The 20,659-nt window shown below is 41.0% G+C and overlaps 1 protein-coding gene across 2 annotated transcripts in view; it reads left to right on the top strand.

Moving 5' to 3' along the window:
- Positions 1–1,545: 1,545 nt before the first annotated feature.
- Positions 1,546–20,659, top strand: part of Kpna1 (karyopherin subunit alpha 1) — a 58,507-nt gene continuing 39,393 nt past the window's right edge. The window contains exons 1-2 of one of the 2 annotated variants that reach the window (XM_038345690.2): positions 1,546–1,731; positions 19,142–19,275. In XM_038345690.2, coding sequence (XP_038201618.1) covers positions 19,147–19,275 — 129 coding nt within the window. In that variant the 5' untranslated portion in view covers positions 1,546–1,731; positions 19,142–19,146. Of the gene's footprint in view, positions 1,732–18,705; positions 18,725–19,141; positions 19,276–20,659 lie in introns of those variants that run through there. The other variant, XM_038345691.2, reaches the window with a different exon arrangement.

Raw genomic sequence — 20,659 nt, 5'->3', positions numbered from 1 at the left:
ATCAGCCCTGGGATGGCACCACCCACCATGGGCCAGGCCCTCCCCCATCAATCACTAATTAAGAAAATACCCTACAGTTGGATCTTATGGAGGCTCAATTTTCTCAGTTCAGGTTCCCTTCTTTCAGATGTCTCTAGCTTGTGTTAAATTGACATAAAACTAGCCAGCACACTGGCCCTAAGTCTCTCTCATAGAACATTTTCTTTTTCCCCAACGGCCTTACTCAAACTTAGTTCTAATTGTAATAAACACACTGTTAGTGGAGAAGGGATACTGGTGCAGAAGGGAGTCAGAAGAAAGGGAAAGAAGGACTGAGGGAGGGAGGTTCTACTTTGCTCTATTGCTTGAATAGCATTAAACAAGGCAACTTGGAGGCAGGCATTCCAGCTTACAGAACATCTCTGAAGGAAGCCAGGGCAGGAATTCAAAGCAGGAGCCTGGAGGCTGTAGCTGAACAGACCATGAGGAAAGTGGTTACAGTGACTCATTCTCAGCTTGCTATCTTCTACAGCCCAGGGGTGGCACTGTCCACTGGGGGCTGGGCCCATCATGAGTCAGGAAAATGCCTCACAGACATGCCCACAGGCCAATCTGACAGGAGCCATTCTTCAACTCAGGGTCCCTCTTGCCAGGTGACTCTAGTGTGTGTTAAGTTTATTAAAACCAGCACTGGAGCCAAGCCAAATGAACAATGCACGGCAGAGGATTCCCTCTTTCTTACGTTTATAAATGTATCGACACTGTCTGTTGCTTCTCAACATTCCTTTTAAACTGACTCGTTAAACCACGTCCTGTGTGTGAGATTTTTCTGTGACCTCGGTTTGGCCGGCTTAAGGTGGTCTTTTGAAACCACAACTCAACTTCCCCAAAAGAAAAATAATCATTTTTCCTGAACAGTGTGTTTGAGAGCAAACTGCTCATGTCAAAGCAATTTTTTTTTTAACTAAAAATGATTATTATTGATACAAGGTCTTCCTACATAGCCATTCTGGTCTAGAATTCGCCATTCTCCTGACTCAACCTTTCTAGTTCTGGGAACACAGGTGTGCGTTATCAAGCCAGGCTCAAAATTTAATTTAATGTTTTAGGATACTAATAAATTACCAGGCAAAATGGGAGAGAGCTGAAGAGAATACCAGAAGGTTCCGGCAGACGAGTTGCGAATTCTTTGAACGTGAGACACTGACGTATTTTGTAATACTCCCTCAGCCTCCAACCATGCCATCGTTCATCCAATAAGCAAGCTCCGGGTGCGGTACCTACCATGTGAGAGGGTAGCTACGGAGATGTGAGGGGGAGCCGTCCATTCTAGAAGAGCTTAGTTAGGACATAACTTCTACCTGTCTTTACTTTTACTGACAGCAAACCTCGTCCTCAGAGACCCACTCAGAGCCCGGGCCGCTGCTTTTTTTCTCCCCCGGGCCGCTCCAAACCTAGCGCGTCCACTCTCTGAAGAACGTTCGGAGACTCCGCTTCCCGGCAGCCCCTGCGGCGGGCGGCGGAAAGGCGCACGCAGGCGCTCAGGCCGGCCCCCGCACGCAGGCGCACTGCGCACGCCGGCTGCACTGGGTCTCGCGGCTCGGTGCGCGGTAGCGGAGAGCGAGGCCTGCTGAGCGCCGCCGCGGTGCGCTCCGCCTGGTCAAGGTTGTGCGGGAAGAGGCGCAGCGGGCGGGCGAGGAGCGCGCGTCTCACCCTCGCAGTGGCACCGGGACCGGTCGCCTGGAGGAGCCGGTGAGTGAGGGGGATCCCCACGGCCCCTCCCCCTCGGCGGGCGGCACTAGGTTCCCTCCGCGGACCCGAGGGAGGCCCCGGGGCGAAGGCGGACGCGGGCGGAGGCCGGAGCTGGCGCTGACGCGCCGGGGACCGGACCTTCGCGTCGCTCCCGTGCGTCACGGGCTCGGCGGTCCTAACGGCAGCGCGGCGGCGAAGGCGAAGCGGGGTGGGGGTGGGGAACGCTGGTGCTCGCTGTGAGGAACGCCGGTCGGGGCGGGGCGGCGGTGGCAGCGGCGGCGGGGACTGCGGGGCGGCGGCGCGGAGTCTGCGCGCCGCGCTAGCCGGAGGGCGGGGGCGGACGGCGCGGAGTGCGGTGGCCGAGGTCCCGGGCGTGCGGGGCCGGTCCGGGAGTTGGCAGGTTACCGCCCGGGTCGGTGTTTGGAGGGAGGTGGGGGCGGAGACGGGAGGCTGCAGTTTACAGATGTCATAACTACGCGGGCCTGGAGCTGCTGACGGGGGTGTGGTAATTATAGCAATGACAACTTGGTCGGCTGTGTGAGCGGTGGATGCGAGGGAAACCGCCAGGCGTTTGCTGAGGCTCGCAGTGGGAGCAGCAAACCGGAGGGTGCCTGGAGTCAGGGATGTCGGCCAGAAAGAATGAGAGGGTTGAATGCAGTTGCTTCCGACCCGCTTTGCAATGAGACGTTTCAAATAATTGGTTTTAAGGCTTAAACTTAGGTTTGGTAAACTATCAGAATCGACAACCGAGAAATGCTTTCGAAATATTGTATTAAACACTAACACCTATCCTTTTTTTTCTCTTAACACAGTTCCTTCAAACCCCACCTCCCTGTCACTTTCTTTGCTTTTCGTTCCCTGATACATAGCCCATGGTTGTCTTGAATTCAGAACAGTTCTGCCTCAGCCTTTCAAGTGCTGGGGTTACAGGTAAAACAACATGCCTGATTTACTTATATATATTTTGAGACAGGGTGTTATTACGTACTCCTGGCTGCCCCTGGAACTCATATATAGACCAGGCTGGCCTTGAACTCAGAGATCCACCTGCCTCTGACTCTTGAAATTCTGGAAGTAAAGATTTGTGCTGTCATACCTGACTTCCACCCTCCCATTTTAAAGTCCAAAATTTGAAAGAAAATTGAGAATGGTTTAACTCTACAGTTTTACTGAAATAATTTATTCTTGGTAGGTTACTGTTTTATGTGGCACCCAATGTTAAGAGGGAGGCCTGAGAGGAAGTAAAGAAAAGCGGATTTACAGTAACTTTGAAGTAGATGTTAACTTTTCCTAGTATGAATGAAAGCACCGAAGAACACAGTATTAGTTTTCAGAATAACTTGTTTCTTTGTTTGTTTGTTTGGTTGGTTGGTTGGTTTTTGTTGTTGTTGTTTTGTTTTTTTGGGTTTTTTTGTTGTTGTGGTGGTTTTTTTCGAGATAGGGTTTCTCTGTAGCTTTGGAGCCTGTCCTGGAACTAGCTCTTGTAGACCAGGTTGGTCTGACCTCTCAGAGATCTGCCTGCCTCTGCCTCCCGAGTGCTGGGATTAAAGGCGTGCACACCACCGCCAGGCCAGAATAACTTCTTTCCTAAAAATATTTTAGGTTTTCTGCGTATGAGTGTCTATTTGAATGTATGTAAGTGCATCATGATGGTGCTTGGTGCTTGCAGAGGCCAGAAGAGGGCATTAGAGCCTCTGAAACTGGATTTGCAGATGCTTTGAGCTGCCTTGTGGGTGCTGGGTACCAGCAAGTGCTCTTAACTGCTGACCCATCTCTCTAGTCCAGAAGTCACTGTAAGACAGCCTAGTTCTTGAAATCTTAGATATAGTGAAACAGATTACTCATTGATAAAGAGTAAGAGCTAGTAGCTTGTGCCTATAATACTAGCATTTGAGAGATGAAGACAGGAATGAATTTGAAGCCAGCCTAGACTTGACCCTGTCACAAATTAAGAAAGCAGAACCTAGAACAGGGCAGGAGTGTAGCATGTCAGAGGCCTGGAGTTGACCCACAACCTTACCAAAAGCCTGAAAAAAAAAATCAACTTGGAAAACCACCAGTAAAGTAATGAGAATAGAGAGATTATACCTGAAATCAAATACCTGAGTTATGCTTTTCTTTCTTTTGAGACAGGGTCTCTCCATGTGGACTCGGCTATATAGTAGACTGTAGAGAAGACTCTGTGTAGAGTAGGCTGGCTTCAAACTCCCAGAGATCCACCTACCTCAGAAGTGCTGGGAGTAAAAGTATGTCCCGCATGCTAGGCCATTATACACCTTTCATTTTTTTTTGTGGGGCCAGGGATCCATTTCCTGGACGTACACATACTAGGTTAGTGCTCTGCCACAGGCTTAGGTCCCCAGTTCTTGCATTATGTGCTTTTCTAAAATTGACATATACCAAAGGGCACCACAGACAAAACAAAAGAAAAATTACTTGCTTGTGGTAGCTTTTTAAATTTTTTATTTTCTACATGTGTGGGATATAAATAATATTTTTTCTATTATTTCCTTTTTTAAAAATCATTTTTTTTTTTTTTGGTTTTTCGAGACAGGGTTTCTCTGTAGTTTTGGAGCCTGTCCTGGAACTAGCCCTTGTAGACCAGGAAAAAATCATTTTTTAAATAATTGTCTTTGTTAGACTAATGTTTTGTATGCATTCTAGTTTCTATGTTGACTGATAGGCTCAATGGGTTCAATTTTTGTAATTTTCAGTCTCAGTTATATCATAAATTGTAGCTCATTTCCTGAGCTATAATTTTGCTATTGTTTCTGGTGTTTTCAATATTTTGCCATTTACCTTTACCCATACCGGGAGAGTAGGAGTATATCTTGTCATTTGTAGGGTTAGTACCATTACTTGGGAGGTGGAAACAGGAAACTTGGGAGGTGGGAACAGGTGTTCATATAGATCATCCTCAGGACAGAGTATGAAGCTTACCTCGCCTACATGAACCAAAACCAAAGACAAGACTTTTGATTGACTAGATGACTGACTTGCTGATATCCCTTATTACTCTTGTTTTCTTATCTTTGTACTTTGTTGGGATTATGAATTTAGGTGTAACTAATTATCTAAATGTTGGCTATGACAATTCATTTAGCTGAATTGAGCTGATTTCTCTCTTCCTGTGGTGTACAGATGGGACTTGTTGGAAGGATTGTGAAGTAGGTCATTGAAAATGTGGGAATGAGACCTGATGAATTGTAGTTTCTGGGTTTTTGTTTGTTTGTTTGTTTTAAGACCTTAGCAACACTGCAAAGTAGACCTAAATGAGAAAAAAAAAAGTGATTCTGTCCCAATACTGTCGACTAATTGGGATAATTCTTGAGAGCTGGCAGTAATCCAGAATGTGGATAATGGAGATAATCCTCTTCATATAACAAGAATAATGCTGCCCTTCATATACAAAGATAAGTCTGCATGCTCATCATGAATGGTTTTCCAGCACGAACAAGGATACGTGCTGAGTTGTCCATGTGTCCATTCTCTTACGCTTTGTAACCAACAAGCCAGCTTGGGGTCAGAATGAGGGCTTCTAACTGAGAAATAGAAAGACTCACGGAAAGTAGTAAAATTCATTATGGGTCAACCCTGTCTACATCAGATGTCTTTCAATAATTATCCTTGCAAAACCACTTGAAGAGGAGGTTGCCTTACTGCCTGATTAGGTAACATGCCCCACTTTACAGTGGTGGGGCCAAGATTGAAGACATAAGATTGTAATATATTTATACCAGACTTTAAACCTTGGCTTTATCAGCAGTTCAGTCTTTATTTACATTAGAACAAACTATAGGCTGAATTTATCTACAGTTAAGAGTCTCTTAAGTTTTTTGTTTTATGACCATTAAAATTCCTCAGTTTTAAAATAGGATAGTGGAAAAAACTGCCACCCCTGTTCCAGTCTCTATACTTTAGATGATACCTCACTTTAGATTGATAAATACCTTAGTTTATTGCCTCTTCACTCCTCCATTTTTTTTTTTTAATTCTGTGGTTTAAATTTGTCTCTATTGGTCTCACGTGTAGTTCTAGCTTTCTGGAATTTGCTGTGTAGACCAGGCCAATCACAAATTCACAGACCTTAAACTAATACTGATCCACCTGTCTTTGCAACCCAGAGTGTTGGGATCAAGAATGTGTATCACTATGCCTAGCTTCCTTCCTTCTCTTTTTGTTTGCTTTTTGAGACAAGGTTTCTGTGCATAGTTTTGACTGTCCCTGAAATCACTCTGTACATCAGGCTGGCCTAGAATTTCACAGAGATTTGCCTGCCTCTGCCTCCCTGAGTGGTGGAATTAAAGGTGTGCCCATTTTTACTATAGTTTTCCTCAGAGTGAAATATTCCTTGGTATTTACATTATCAGCTCCACCTAAATTTACACTACCCCTCCCTTTTCTCAATATACTTACTTTAGCATCTGTTAATATGACTGTATAGTTGAACCATATTGACTATTATAATTTCCTGTCAACCAGTTGATGTTTATGTAGAAATTAATACATTCTTTTGGAGTAGAGTGGCCTCATTTCTTGAGCTCTTTCCTGAAGTCATTACCCTCTTTATTTTCTTTGTTTTTTGGCTTTTTGAGATGGTATCACTATTCAGCCAGGCTGGCCTGGAACTGAAGATTCTTCTGCCTCTCATTTTCAAGTGTTGGGACTAGAAATATTTGCCAAAAAATCCTAGCCTCTTTGTTCTTTTTTTTTTTTAAAGTTTATTTATTTTTCTTTTTATTTACACTGGTGTTTGCCTGCATGTATGTCTGTGAGGGTGTCAGATCTTGGAGTTACAAACAGTTGTTAGCTGCCATGTGGGTGCTGGGAATTGAACCTGGGTCCTCTGGAAAGAGCAGTCAGCACTCTTAATTGCTGAGCCATCTCTCCAGCCCCAGTTCTTTTTAATACAGCCTGGGTTGGTAGTCTTCATCTATGGTCATTTACATTCTTATTGTGGGATGTCTCGCTATGTCATCCTTAAATTTTTCTTTGCTCTTCTTTATTGAGTCATCTTTTCCCCCTGTTTTCTTTATTTATTTTCTTTGGAATATATTTTCTTGATAACTTCCTGACACATGCATGGTACTTTTTTTATTTTACCTTCTCAATTGACCAGTAATCTTGCCGGGTATGAAATTGAACATTATTTGGGGGACTGGAGAGTTGGCTCAATGGTTAAGAGCAATGGCTGAGGTCCTTAGTTCAATTCCCAGCAACCACATGGTGTCTCACAACTATAATGAGATCTGGTGCCCTTTTCTGGCCTGCAGGCATACAGTCAGATAGAACACTGCATACATAATAAAAAGTAAACCTTAAAGAATTTTTCACTCAAAGTAGAAGCAGAATCTCCACTGCTTCCTTTCACTGTTGCTTTTGACATTTTAAGCCATTTAAAAAATATTGTGTGGGTGTGGTATATATACCTGTGCTTATGGGTGTGCATGCACATGTGTGCACGTGAGTGTTGGTGCCAAAGGAATCGGGTATCTTTCTTGATCAATCTCAATCTTTTTTAAAATTTATTTTTATTATTTCTAATTGTGTGTGTGTGTGTGTGTGTGTTTGTAAATATGTGCACTTGAGTGCAGGTGGTGGTGGCCTGAGGCTTTGCATTCTCTGTTGCTAGAGTCACAGGTAGTTGTGAGATGCCTTTCATGGATGCTAGGAACTGAACTTGTGCTCTCAGCAAGAACATGCTCTTAACTGTCCCCCCCCCCAATATTATTATTTGAAAACAGTCTCACTGAATCAGGAGCTCAAGATTTATCCCAACAGTGGGACAGCTCTGGGTTTACAGATTTGTGTGCTACATCTGGTCCTTTACCTGGTGCTGAGGATCCAAATTCAAGTTTTCATTCTTGAAATTTTTTTGCAATCTGAGATGAGATCTCATGTATATTAGGCTGGTCTAGAGGATGGATGACCTTGAACTAACTTACTTTCTTTTTTTCTTATGTATACAGTGTTCCCTTGCAAGTATGCCTGCAGACCAGAAGAGGACACCAGATCTCATTACAGATGGTTGTGAGCCACCATGTTGTTGCTGGGAATTGAACTCAGGACCTTTGGAAGAGGAGCCAGTGCTCTTAACCTCTGAGCCATCTATCCAGCCCTGAACTTTCTTTCTTAAGTGACAAGCATTTTTTTTCCAGTTTTATTTTTATGTGTATGGGTGTTTTGTCTACATGCATGTCTGTACACTACATTAATGCCTGGTCCCTCTAGAAGCTAGAAGAAGGAGTCATATCACCTGGAATTGGGTATCAAATCTCATTTTAGATGGTTGTGAGCCACCATGTGGTTGCTGGGAATTGAATTCATGACCTGGAAGAACAGTCAGTATTACTAATTCTTGTGCTTCTGGGTTAGGGTTAGGGTCTCTGGCACCTGTTGTTTTTTTTTTGTTGTTTTGTTTTTCCATTAATGTGGTAATGGGGATGGAACCCCAGCATGGTAGACAAGCTGAGATGAGATCTCATGTATAGCACTCTACCAACTGAGTTACATTTCCATTACTTCACCCCAGCTTTTTTTTTTTTTTTTTTTTTTTTTAAAAGAGCATTCCAGCCGGGCGGTGGTGGCGCACGCCTTTAATCCCAGCACTTGGGAGGCAGAGGCAGGCGGATCTCTGTGAGTTCGAGACCAGCCTGGTCTACAAGAGCTAGTTCCAGGACAGCAGGACAGGCTCCAAAGCCACAGAGAAACCCTGTCTCGAAAAACCAAAAAAAAAAAAAAAAAAAAAAAAAAAAAGAGCATTCCAGGGCTAGAGAGATGCTTCAGTGGTTAAGAATACTGCTCTTTTTTCAAAGGTCCCGAGTTCAACTCCTAGGATCTATAGGATCCAATACCCTCTTCTGGTGTACAAACGTACATACAGACAAAACACCCATATACATAAATACCTTTTTTAAAAGCTGCATTCTATAGACCCTTAAAAAACTGGGAATTTATCTTTCAGGTTTGGAAATTTTATTATTTCCTGTCCCTTAGGAAAAAAAGAATTTTAAAGTTGATTGCATTCGTTTTGACATACCAGATCATACAGGGTACTTTAATTATCTGTCTTAAATTTCTGAGCTCGGGCTGCAGAGATGGCTCAGAGTTAAGAGCACTGACTGCTCTACCAGAGGTCCTATATTCAATTCCCAGCAACCACATGGTGGCTCACAACCGTCTGTAATGAGATTTGGTGCCCTCGTCTGACATGCAGCCAGAACACTGTATTCATAATAAATAAATAAGTCTTAAAAAAAGAAAACAATTAAAAACATTAATTGAGCTCTACTTCCATTCTTTCCTGTAGCGTTGTAGAATCCCAGTCCTCTGTGACTCAGCTGTGAATGTTTACAGTTGTAATTACACATGATTTATTGTGAGATGAAATGTTTGTCAAGGTGTATGTGTGCTGTTTATTTTGTACATACCAGAGCTTAAATTTTTTCCACTAGAGGCCATTTTTGTTCAAGAAATTTTTCTGCAGCCAGACAATGTGGGTGTAATACAAATAAGAATGCAGTTCAAGCATTTATTGATAATAAACAAAAACTAATTTAAAGTAATTCTTTGATATAAATGAACTTTTACCATTTATTAAAGACTAAAACGAATTTGTATGAGTCAGTTGTGTGTTTATTTTTCCATTATTACATCTATTTTTTCATTATTACATCTTTGTTGAATATTTGATGTTGCAAGATATATAACATCTTCAGCACATTTCAGAGTTGATCGATTCTTTGATTTTATACTTAACAGTCAGTGCTGAGATGACTGTTTCATGTAAATACCTAGTACAAAATGATAGCAATATGTTTAAGGCTATTTCAGAATGGTTGGAAATTCTGTCCTGATCCTACCAAGCAAAAATTCAAGTAGAAAGATTAAAACAAACAAACAAACACAAAAAAAAACCTCAGAGCCAGGTGGGGTTTAATCCCAGCACTTGGGAGGCAGAGGCAGGCAGATTTCTGTGAGTTTGGGGCCACAGAGTTGAGTTTTAGGACAGGCTTCAACACTACATCTCAAAAAAAAACAACAAAAAAATCAAACCTTCTAATGCAGTGCCTAATACCTGCTGAGGATGAACTGTAGGAAAATATTAAAAGTCTTCTTGTTTTCTAAAATTAACCATTATGTTTTCTGTAAAAGCAGATTTTGTATGTTATTAATAACTGCAGTTGGGATTACAGAGATGGCAAAGATGGCACTTGCTTTTTGCTCTAGTTAGGGTTAATAGTGCTTTCATGAAACACCATGACTAAAAGCAACTCAGGGAGGAAGGGGTTTATTTGACTTACATTTCCATATTACAGTTAATTAAAAGAAGGGCAGGAACCCGCAGGCAGAAACTGATGTAGAGTCCTTGGAGCGGTGCTACTTACTGGCTTTCTCTTCATGGCTTTCTCAGCCTGCTTTCCTTTAGAACCCAGGACCACCAGTCTAGGCATGGCACCACCCACAATGGCCTGGGCTCTCCCTTCAAATATTAAGATACCCTAAGGCATTTCCTACAGCTTCATTTTATGGGGGCATTTTCTCAATTGAGTCTTTTTCTCCCTGATGATTTTAGCTTGTGTATAATTGACATAAAACTGGCCAGCAGGCTGCTGCAGAAGACCTGGTTTTGGTTCACAGTATATCCACATGGTGGCTCACAATCATTTATATAGTTTCAGTGTCCTCTTCTTTCCCCACAGGCACTGTACACATGTGGATATCCATATATACAAACACACATACATACTGCTATTAAGTATAATAAAAGTTTTAAAACCCACTGTAATTTTAACACAATAGTTTGAAAAGTAGGCTGAGATTTTTTGGGCAGCATTTGATGGTATTGTGTAACTTGATGGTGTACCCTGTATGAAGTGCCTGAGTGTGTCATAATCAGGCTTCAGTGAAGTTATGTGATGTGGCACAGATTAGCTCTGCCAGAAACCTCAAATTCATTATGCATTTTGATTTAAGTTCTGGTTACTGTGTAAACTTTGCAGCTTGCCCATTTAGTGTTGGTGTGTGTGTGTGTTTTAATTTTATTATGTGTGATGTGAGAGGGCGGGTGCTCCTGGACCATGAGCAACATGGAGTCAGTTCTTCCACTATGGGTTCTGGAGGCGGAGCTCTATTAGGGTTGCTCTGCAAGTACGTTCACCTGTTGAGCGATCACTCTGGCCCTAGTACCTAGTGCCTATGGTTCTTCAGAACTTTTGTTTTACACCCTGTCCTGTTAATTTAGAGCAGTAGTCCTCAACCTTCCTAATGCTGCAACCCTTTAATGTAGTTGATGTTGTGGTGACCCCTAATGTAGAAGGAAGCGGCGGGCTGCGTCCCGCCACCTGGCTAGCTTTGCCCAAAATAATTACACGGAAACTGTATTCTTTTAAAACACTGCCTGGCCCATAGTTTCAGCCTCTTATTGGCTAATTCTCACATCTTCCTTTAACCCATATTTAGTAATCTGTGTAGCACCACGAGGTGTGGCTTACCAGGAGAGATCTTAACCTGCGTCCATCTCGGAGAGGAGAAGCATGGAGACTCACTATGGCGACTGCCTGAAGCGTCTCCCCTCTCCTGCTACCCAGCATTCTGTTCTGTCTACTCCGCCTACCTAATTTTCTGTTCTCTTAAAGGGCCAAGGCAGTTTTCTTTATTAATTAACCAATGAAAGTAACATAGACAGATAACTCTCCTCCATCATTTCCCCTTTTTCTGTTTAAACAAAAAAGAAAGGCTTCAACTTTAACATAGCAAAATTACATATAACAAAACAGTTATCAAGCAAGTATTACAGTTACAATATTTAAATCTATTTTATCTTTTATCATAACTAAGGAAAGCTATAACTATTTATTTTTCAACTCCAAAGACTCCAGAAGGATATAATATTACCTAAGTAAACAAGTCATATGCAACTTTCAAACTCTAGAAATGACAGAGACAACTCGCTGCCTGGACAGTCACCCAAAGTTCCTCTGTACCGTTGGGGCATCCATCTTCAGCCTACAGGCCCATAAGTATCCAGCAGACATTTCCATGAAGCAGGAAATTCCAAAGACAGTTCAGTCACTTTCTGCTGTGTCCTGCAGAACGTCTCGCAGACTCTTTAATGAATCAGGAACCCCAAAAGGCCATCTCACCTTTAGGCAAGTTCAGCAGTCCTCTTTCTGTGGGTTCCTTGTGTCCAGTTTATGCAACAGTCCAGGCAAGAGCAGTTTCTTGCCCAAATGGCTAACAAACTCCATAAGTAGCCTCTTCAATGCCCATCTTCCTCTCGAAGTAGATTGGTGCTGCCAGGAGCAGACGTGTCTCATTGTCATGAAAAACCCTAAGTTATTAAAACATTAAATGCCATATTCTGCGGTCTTTGAAAGATATGAAGAATGCCTATCTGAAATATATCTATGCACATCTAGAAAATCTAACTAACATGACTACAAGTTTGACTATTGAAAGATATGAAGAATGCCTATTTATCTAAAGTATATCTCTATATATCTAGAAAATCTAACTAACATGACTACAAGCTTGACTATTATCGATGATTATCCATTAACCTATATTTCCTAATTATACATTACAGTTTTTAAAATGAACTACACAATCAAAATAGCTTAATCAAGATCAGAAATACATATACATATAACAAATTGACCTTAAAATCCATACCAATGCAAATTATTCATATCTATATCATCTCCCCCTTTAAATGTAAAAGAACATTTATAAACAATATTTGGGAAAATGGGTGCAGTTTTGTCTCTCCAAACTGCTTCCTGCTGAATGGGGGCGCTGTTATTTAGGTCTTTCATGGTGTAACCTGTGTGCTAGGTTCCTCTCAGTTGGCAGTTGAGTGAAGTAATTTTTTGAAGATGTTCACAGCAACCTTTCAGGAGGGCGTGGTCTATCATACCATATTGGGATAGAAGAAATCCACAGAGTCTCGTCCTCTGTGAAAACAAAAGAAGAAACTCTTTTCCAAAGCATCATGTTCTTAGATCCAAATTCTGAAGTCATACCATTAAGATGTCCATTCTGGTCTAGCCTGGCAGCCCATATAATGAAATGTCTCTCTGTATTTAGCTCCTTTACAGTCAAAAATTTCAAAGAAAACACAACAAAATACATAATCCAGACTCTCTGTGAATTTTCCATTTTTACGTGGCTTATTTTTACTCTATCACTTTACTTCTTTCTCTTTAAAGACTTTACCCTTTTTAAGGCATTAACTTTATTCTCTATATATTTATTTTTTCTCTCTCTCAAGCCTACGTATATTCATCCAACATTGTGAGCCATTTAAAGGCCTTCTATGTCTGAATCTTTCCTATTGTGAATCTGTAATTCTTTACTATCCAGGAGCACTTTTTAAAAGGTTAACTACTTCTTAAAAACTGAAGTTGCGCCATGTAGAGGTAATACGGTACCGCCTGTTTCCAGCCAAGTCTAAACCTTAACTGCGCTGTTATCATGGTAATTACGATAGATCCTTCCTGAGATCAGTACAGTTCAGCAAGGTGGAGCAGAGCCAGAGCGGCTCCTGCCTCAGTCATTTGATGCCCCTGAGCCGCACACAGTTCCAGGCACACAGCAGTCCACATTGGAGCCACACTCAGCAGTTTAATTCTGAGACTGAGCGTCTTTTCATCCAAGTTACAGCCAAATCTCACACACAGAGCACTGCGCAGTCTGAAAACATCTCTCTGTATTGTGGCAGGAATCCGCCATGTTCTTCCGCCTGCCTAAGCCTGATTTTGCCATGTGCCCAGATGCAGGCGGGGAGCGCTGAGCCATTGGCCCGGTCTCAGCGCACTCTCCTTCCTATCCCAAGCGGGAACACAAATATCCAGGCCCATAAAAGCCATTGAAATGCTTTATAACCAGAGTTTGCCCTGGCGGCACAGCACCAGGAAGCTGCGTTTTAAAATGACTCAGCTTTTTTTCTACCGCTATTGCCGAAACAGGAAATCTCTCTACGGCACGTCCAGGCAAACAGCAAAAAGCTGTGTTAAACTCTCTCTCTCCTTTATTTAAAGCCCTCTCAGGTTTTTAAGTGGATTTAGTCCATCACATTGGAGCGCCAATCTGTAGAAAGAAGCGTTGGGGCTGCGTCCCGCCACCCGGCCGCCAGCTAGCTTTACACCCGAAATAATTACATGGAAACTGTATTCTTTTAAAACACTGCCTGGCCCATAGTTTCAGCCTCTTATTGGCTAATTCTCACATCTTCCTTTAACCCATATTTAGTAATCTGTGTAGCACCACGAGGTGTGGCTTACCAGGAGAGATCTTAACCTGCGTCCATCTCGGAGAGGAGAAGCATGGAGACTCACTATGGCGACTGCCTGAAGCGTCTCCCCACTCCTGCTACCCAGCATTCTGTTCTGTCTACTCCGCCTACCTAATTTTCTGTTCTCTTAAAGGGCCAAGGCAGTTTTCTTTATTAATTAACCAATGAAAGTAACATAGACAGATAACTCTCCTCCATCACCCTAACTATAAAATTATTTTCATTACTACTACATAACTATAATTTTGCTACTGTTATGTTTCATAGTGTAAATATCTGTGTTTTCTTATGGTCTTAGGCAACCTCTGTGAAAGGATTGTTGATTCCCCCCAAAGGTGTTACAACCCACAGCTTGAGAACCACTGATTTAAAGACTCACTCTACAAACTTAAAACAGAACCTAGGTTATGAACTCACTCTATAGACCAGGCTGGCCTAAGACTCCTAAGTAAATCCTGCCTTGGCCTGTCTCAGCAATAAGGTGGAGAGTGAAAGAAGACACACTCAACTCTGATATACGTGCATGTGTGCTCAAAATGTGTGGGTGCATACATGTTTGCACACAGGAATAATGAAGAGAAAGAAAACGAGTTGTTGGCATTTCTTAGTTGTCTTTTCTCTGTTTTGAAGAATAACTGTTTTAATAGATGAGACTGCCATTCCTCAGCAACCACTTTTTGACTTCTTTTTTAATCTTAAAAATTTATTTTACTTTTAGTTGTGTATGTGTGTATGCGTGCACATGCTCACATAGGCATGAATAATGTGTCAGATCTGGAGCTAGAGCTCCAGGTTCTGTTCTATTGGACATGGATGATGGGAACCTGACTCTGGTCCTCTCTTAACCACTAAGCCATCTTTCCAGCCCCTCTTCTGATTTTTGCCTGTTTTGTGGAATTTTCTTTTTTAACCTCATCTGCTAAAATCTTTTCTACTTTACAATTTAGCTGAAATACTTCTTTTCTTGGTTGTCTTTTGGTATTGGAGATTAAACCCAGGGTATTAGAACTGTGCCCAAGCCCAGCTACCATCTACTTGTAGAGCTTTGGAGACCTCTGATCACTTGGGGTTATTTATAGCTCTCCCTTCATTCTTTGTATATCAAATTTTACCTAAATATGGATCAGGCAGTACAAGTATGCTATGAAATATTATGTTCTCTTTACCTTATGAGGTCTTCATATCTCCATTCTAGAAATGGGGGATCCAAGCTTCAGAGAAATCTAATGTCTTCATGTAATTGGTTCTCTTACGGCACTTTAATAAAAAGATACACTGAGTTCCTTCTTTTCATGTTGTTTGAGATGGTCTTTCTTTGTAGCTCTGACTGTCCTGGAACTTGCTGTAGACCAGCCTACCTGGAACTCATAGAGATCCCCCTGCCTCCTGAATGCTGGGATTAAAGGTGTGTGTCATCGGGCTTGGCTTATGTCATTAAATATACACATACTTTTTTTTTCTCTGAGATAGGGTTTCTTTGTATAGTCTTGGCTGTTCTGAAAATCACTCTCTAGACCACGCTGGCCTCTAACTCAGAGATCCACCTGAGTGCTGGGATTAAAGGCCTGAGCCACTGGGTCACCACCACCCAGCTATATTGTATACTTTATTACTGCCCAGATCCAATAAAGCTACTTTCTATGAATTTTAGGATTTTAAAGGGGTTCTTCTTAGCTAGAGCCAGTTGTTTCTTTAGGGGGAAAAATAAGAGTAGTTAGTTTTTGTGAAAATATTTTTTAGATTTTTAGGAAATTATTTGGGAAATTTTTTGTTTTAAGACAGTCTCTTTTATGTAGACCAGATTTTCCTTAGCCTTGAACTTGCTGTGTAGCTGAGGGTGACCTTGAAATATTAATCTCCTCTTCCATCTCCCAAGTTTTGGGATCATAGCCTTAAGCTATTATGACTTAAGCTGACTTCTTTTGAGGTGGGACTTGAGTCTGTCTATGTGCACAAACATGACTGTAGATGCCTGCAGTGGTGGCCAGAGGTGTTCAGATACCCTAGAGCAGGAGTTATAGATGGTTGTGAGCCGCCTGATTTGGGTTCTAGGAATTAAACTTGAGTCATCTCTCTAGCTCATCTTTTTCTTCCTCCCAAAGACAAGGCCTATAGTAAATGAGAAGGGTATGTGTGTGACATAAATGAAGGGATAACTGAATAATTCAGTAAGAGTGAAGACACTGCATTACTATACTTTCAGTAGTGAACAGAACAACTAGGAGTAATGAGGAAGCAAACTATAAACCAAGTACAGTTGTCTTTTGGGGAAGATATTCTATTTCCCTTAGTGGGTATTTGAAAGCAGGTAATATTGAATCTTATATACAAGCATTTTAGTTTGATGATCACAATAACTTTAAATACTAACAAGTAGGTACTGGATAAAACATGAGTATACTAGGCAAAGTAATGATTTACTTAGCTGACATGATGAAGTGGGATGGTGTGAAATTTCAACAGCAGTTAGAATAATGGGCAACCTATGAATTGCTTATTTCTCGAATTTTCTAGGTTTGGATTGTGATTGATAATTGGTGTCTGAAACTTTGGAAAGTAAAACCATGGGAAAAAGTTTTACTGTATACAAAACTGAAGCAAAGTTGGGAACTTTACTAGCTTACAATACAAAAAATTATAAAAATGTGGTCAACTCTTGTATCACAATAAAGACTTAGATGAAACAGACATATTACATATCTATCAAAGCTGTCTAAATAAGAACAGACTATGAATAGGCATATAAAGTGTGGAGCTGTAAAACAAACTGCTCACAGAGAAAAGTTTAGGCCTGCTGACTGCATTCCTGAATTCTACCAGACATCTGAAGACTCAGGACTAATTCTTTACAAAGTATTTCATCACCCAACTCATTTTATAAAGTTCATACCAAAATCTGATACCAGAGCCAGACAAGATATTCACAAGAAAAATACAGACTGATATCATAATTTGAACACAATTCTCAACAGAGTACTTCGAGTGGAGCCCAGCAGTCTTTCAGAAGACTTACTTACACATTATAGTGAGATGGGATTTTTCCTGGAGATGTGAAGGAATTGGTTTAAAGTCTTAAAACATGTTAATGTAATGTATTAGTAAAATAAAAACAAAAAGTGCATCTCAGTATACAGAAAAAGCATTTCACAAAGTCCAAATTCTTTCAGTGGTAGAAAACACTCATCTAGAAATAGAAAGGAGCTTCTCAACATGGTAGAGCACACCCATGGAAAACAGATGATTCAGTGGTTAAGAGCACTCCTGGCCTGGAGAGGTAACTTAGCTTTTAAAGGCTGGGCTCACAGTGAAAATAGAAGAGTGCTTCTGCTCTTCCAGAGCACCTTAGTTTAGTTTCCAGTACTCAGAACCACTTGCAACTCCAGCTCCTGGGGTTCTGACAACATCTTCTGGCCTTTGTGGGTACCCAAGCACACATAACATATTCACATAGACACACCATACACATACACATAAACTAAAAATTTTTTAAAATAATTCTCAAGGGTAATAATGTCATGCTTAATGGTAGCTTTCCTTAGATGTCTGTTTTCCGTTTATGTTCAGCTTTGTATTGAAAACCTTAACTAGGAAACTAAAGAGTACAAAGGTATCAAGGTTAGTAGGAATAACTAAAGTCTGTATAGGAGATGGCCTTGTGTATCTGCTGAACACTGATAAGCTCAACAAGATGGAAGGGTATTTTAGGTCAGTATTTATGAATCATTTGAAACTGGGTGTGGTGGTGCACGCCTAGAATCCTAGTCCTTGGGAGGTGGGGTTTGAGACCAGGTTGGGCTACATGAAACACTGTCTCAAAAACAGATGAAAACCAAACAAAACCGCCATAACAGTGAGTTGTATTTCTGTAGACATAACGAATAACCTAAAGTAAAATTAAAAATTGACTCATCAAGACATAAAAAATACTTGAGAATATGTTTAGCAAAAGAAGTATAAAATTTATATTCAGAAATGTGCATAAGCATTGTTAGGGGGAGTTGGAGAGATGGCTCAGCAGTGCTAAGTACTTGATGTTCTTGCAGAAGACCTACCACTTCATACCTTTAACTTCAGTTAAAGAAATCATATTAGCTAGAATGTAGAAAATTGCAGCTAGTGGTGATGGGCATATAAAATGATAAAGTCACCTTGGAAGGTGGGCAGTTTTTCAAGTGATTAAGCATAGTTACTGTGACACACATTACAACCGCTAAATGTATATGCATGAGAAATGGAAATATGTCTGCACAAAACCTTCTTCATAAATGTTTATGGAAGATAGTTCATAATAGCTAAAAGGTGGAAATAACCCAATTGTCCATCAGCTGATAAGAGATAAAAGTAATTGTTGTAGACATATACAATGGAATATTAGTCAGCTGTAGAAAGGAGTAAAATATTGATAATTTGCTACAGAGAAAATCAATCTTAAAAGTGTTAGGCTAAATGAAGCCTATCAACAAAAGATTACATGTCATATGATTCTGTTTATATGAAATGTCTAAAATAAGATCAATAGCTAATGAACTAAGTGAAACAGGTTTCTTTTTCTGAGTCAGGGTTTCTCTTTGTAGCCCTGGCTCTCCTGGAGAATAGACTGTCCTCAAATTCACGGAGCTCTGCCTGCCTATGCTTCCTGAGTGCTGGACTTAAAGGCGTGCGCACCACTGCCTGACCAAGACAGGTTTCTTTTTTAAGGTGATAAAAGTACTCAAATTCAGTCTGGTAATATTTACACGTACCTGTTAGTATAGTAAAAACGGTTGAATTGAATATTTTAATAATGCTTTTGGAAATATGATAGAGCTGGTGAGATATAAATTGTGGAGTGAGATGCTTGCTGCCAAGCCTGGCTGTGAATATTCCCTCCTCAAGACTATCGTGGTAGAAGGAGAGAGTGACTCCTGCAAGTTGTCCTCTGACCCCATATAGTGTGCTGGCTTCCTTCCCTCCCAGTACATAAATGAAATAACCATTTCTCATGTTCCACCACCCCCCCCGTGTGTGTGTGTGTGTGTGTGTGTGTGTGTGTGCGCGCGCGCATGCGTGTTGAAGGTTAAGCTCAGAGAATAATAAAATCCTTAAAATTCATCTGTTCCCTCGCTGTTTTTCTAGAAATCATGACCACGCCAGGAAAGGAGAACTTTCGCCTGAAAAGTTACAAGAACAAATCTCTGAATCCAGATGAGATGCGCAGGAGGAGGGAGGAAGAGGGCCTGCAGTTACGGAAGCAGAAGAGAGAGGAGCAAGTAAGTCCGTGGGGCTGTCAGTCACCTACTTCTGTTGTACATATGTGTTACTGAATTCTCAGATGGCAAAGCACTGCCTCTCATAAATTTTATTTGAGAAGTTTGAAAATAAACAGGAACAAAGGGCAGTGAACCTCATAAACTCATACATTAACATTAGTGATTGTCATTTATGTGCTCTGGTTGCTTCATGTTTCTTTCCCTATATAGTTCCAATATCTAATATTTTAAAGTAAAATTTGAGAGAATACATCTTTTCTCTATTTTATTCAAAAAGACATTTTGGATAATGCTTTTGTGTTATTATTGCTAGGTGGTGGTGGCACTGACCTTTAATCCCAGCACTTGGGAGGCAGAGGCAGGTGGATCTCTGTGAGTTTGATGACAACTGAGGCTGTTAACACAGAGAAAAAACCCTATCTCAGAAAAAACTAAAGGATTATTATTGTTATTATTAGATGACATTTATTTAATGTATATGCATGATGTTTGTGTGACAGTAGGGGTTGGGCGTCTTGGAGCCAAGACTGCATGTAGATGCCGGGAGACAACTTGCAGGAGTCGATTCTCTTCTTCTGTCTAGTTGGTTCCTGGGTGGCAGTAAGTGCCAATGAGTCATCTCATGGGCTCCCTTAATTTTTTCCCCCTTTGTTACCTAGTGTCACAGTGTCAAAAAATTGGACATGCCTGAATTGTCCTTGGTTAGTTTACTGATTGTGTGTGTGTGCACATGTGTGTGTGTGGTTGCTTTTTCATGCTTCAATTCTATTATAAAATTTCCATAGCTTTTTTTTCTTTATTTAACTTCCTGAAAGCATAAGCTCAATGTCCATAGTATATAAATTGACAAATAGGACCACACTTCTGACTAAAAGCATTTGTAGTTGGAAGTTTACCATATTTACTATGTAAAAATCTGAAATTGTGCTAGGTCTTTAATTTTCTGAAATATTGGCTCTTAACTTTCAGCTGGGTGTGATTTTACGCTTTTAGTTCCACTACTTTAAAGACAGAAGCAGGCACTTTTTTTTTTTTTTTTTTTTTGAGTTGGTGGCCATCTTGGTCTACATAGCGAGTTCCAGGTCAGCCAAATAACCTGTCTCAAAAACAAAAAATAACAAGGGTGGGCTGGGGGAGACGTGGTGGGGAAGAATTGTGGATGGAATATAAAATAAAGTTAAAATTAAAAAAACAAAAAATGTTTGTCACTTGGTAACTTCTGTTTTGTACAGGTAACTCATTAGTACTTCATGCCTTGTTTGTGAGATACTGAAGATAAGGAAAACAGGAATTCATTTGGTACTGTTGATCTTCCCACAGCTGTTTTCTCATCTATCTATAAGGTCCTTGGTTTGTGCCAACTACGCAGCTAGGTCTGAGTGAA

Source organism: Arvicola amphibius, chromosome 10 (assembly GCF_903992535.2).
Source record: "Arvicola amphibius chromosome 10, mArvAmp1.2, whole genome shotgun sequence".
Lineage (NCBI taxonomy): Eukaryota > Metazoa > Chordata > Mammalia > Rodentia > Cricetidae > Arvicola > Arvicola amphibius.
Note: the sequence above shows the minus strand (reverse complement) of the source record. Positions and strands in the feature narration are given on the sequence as shown.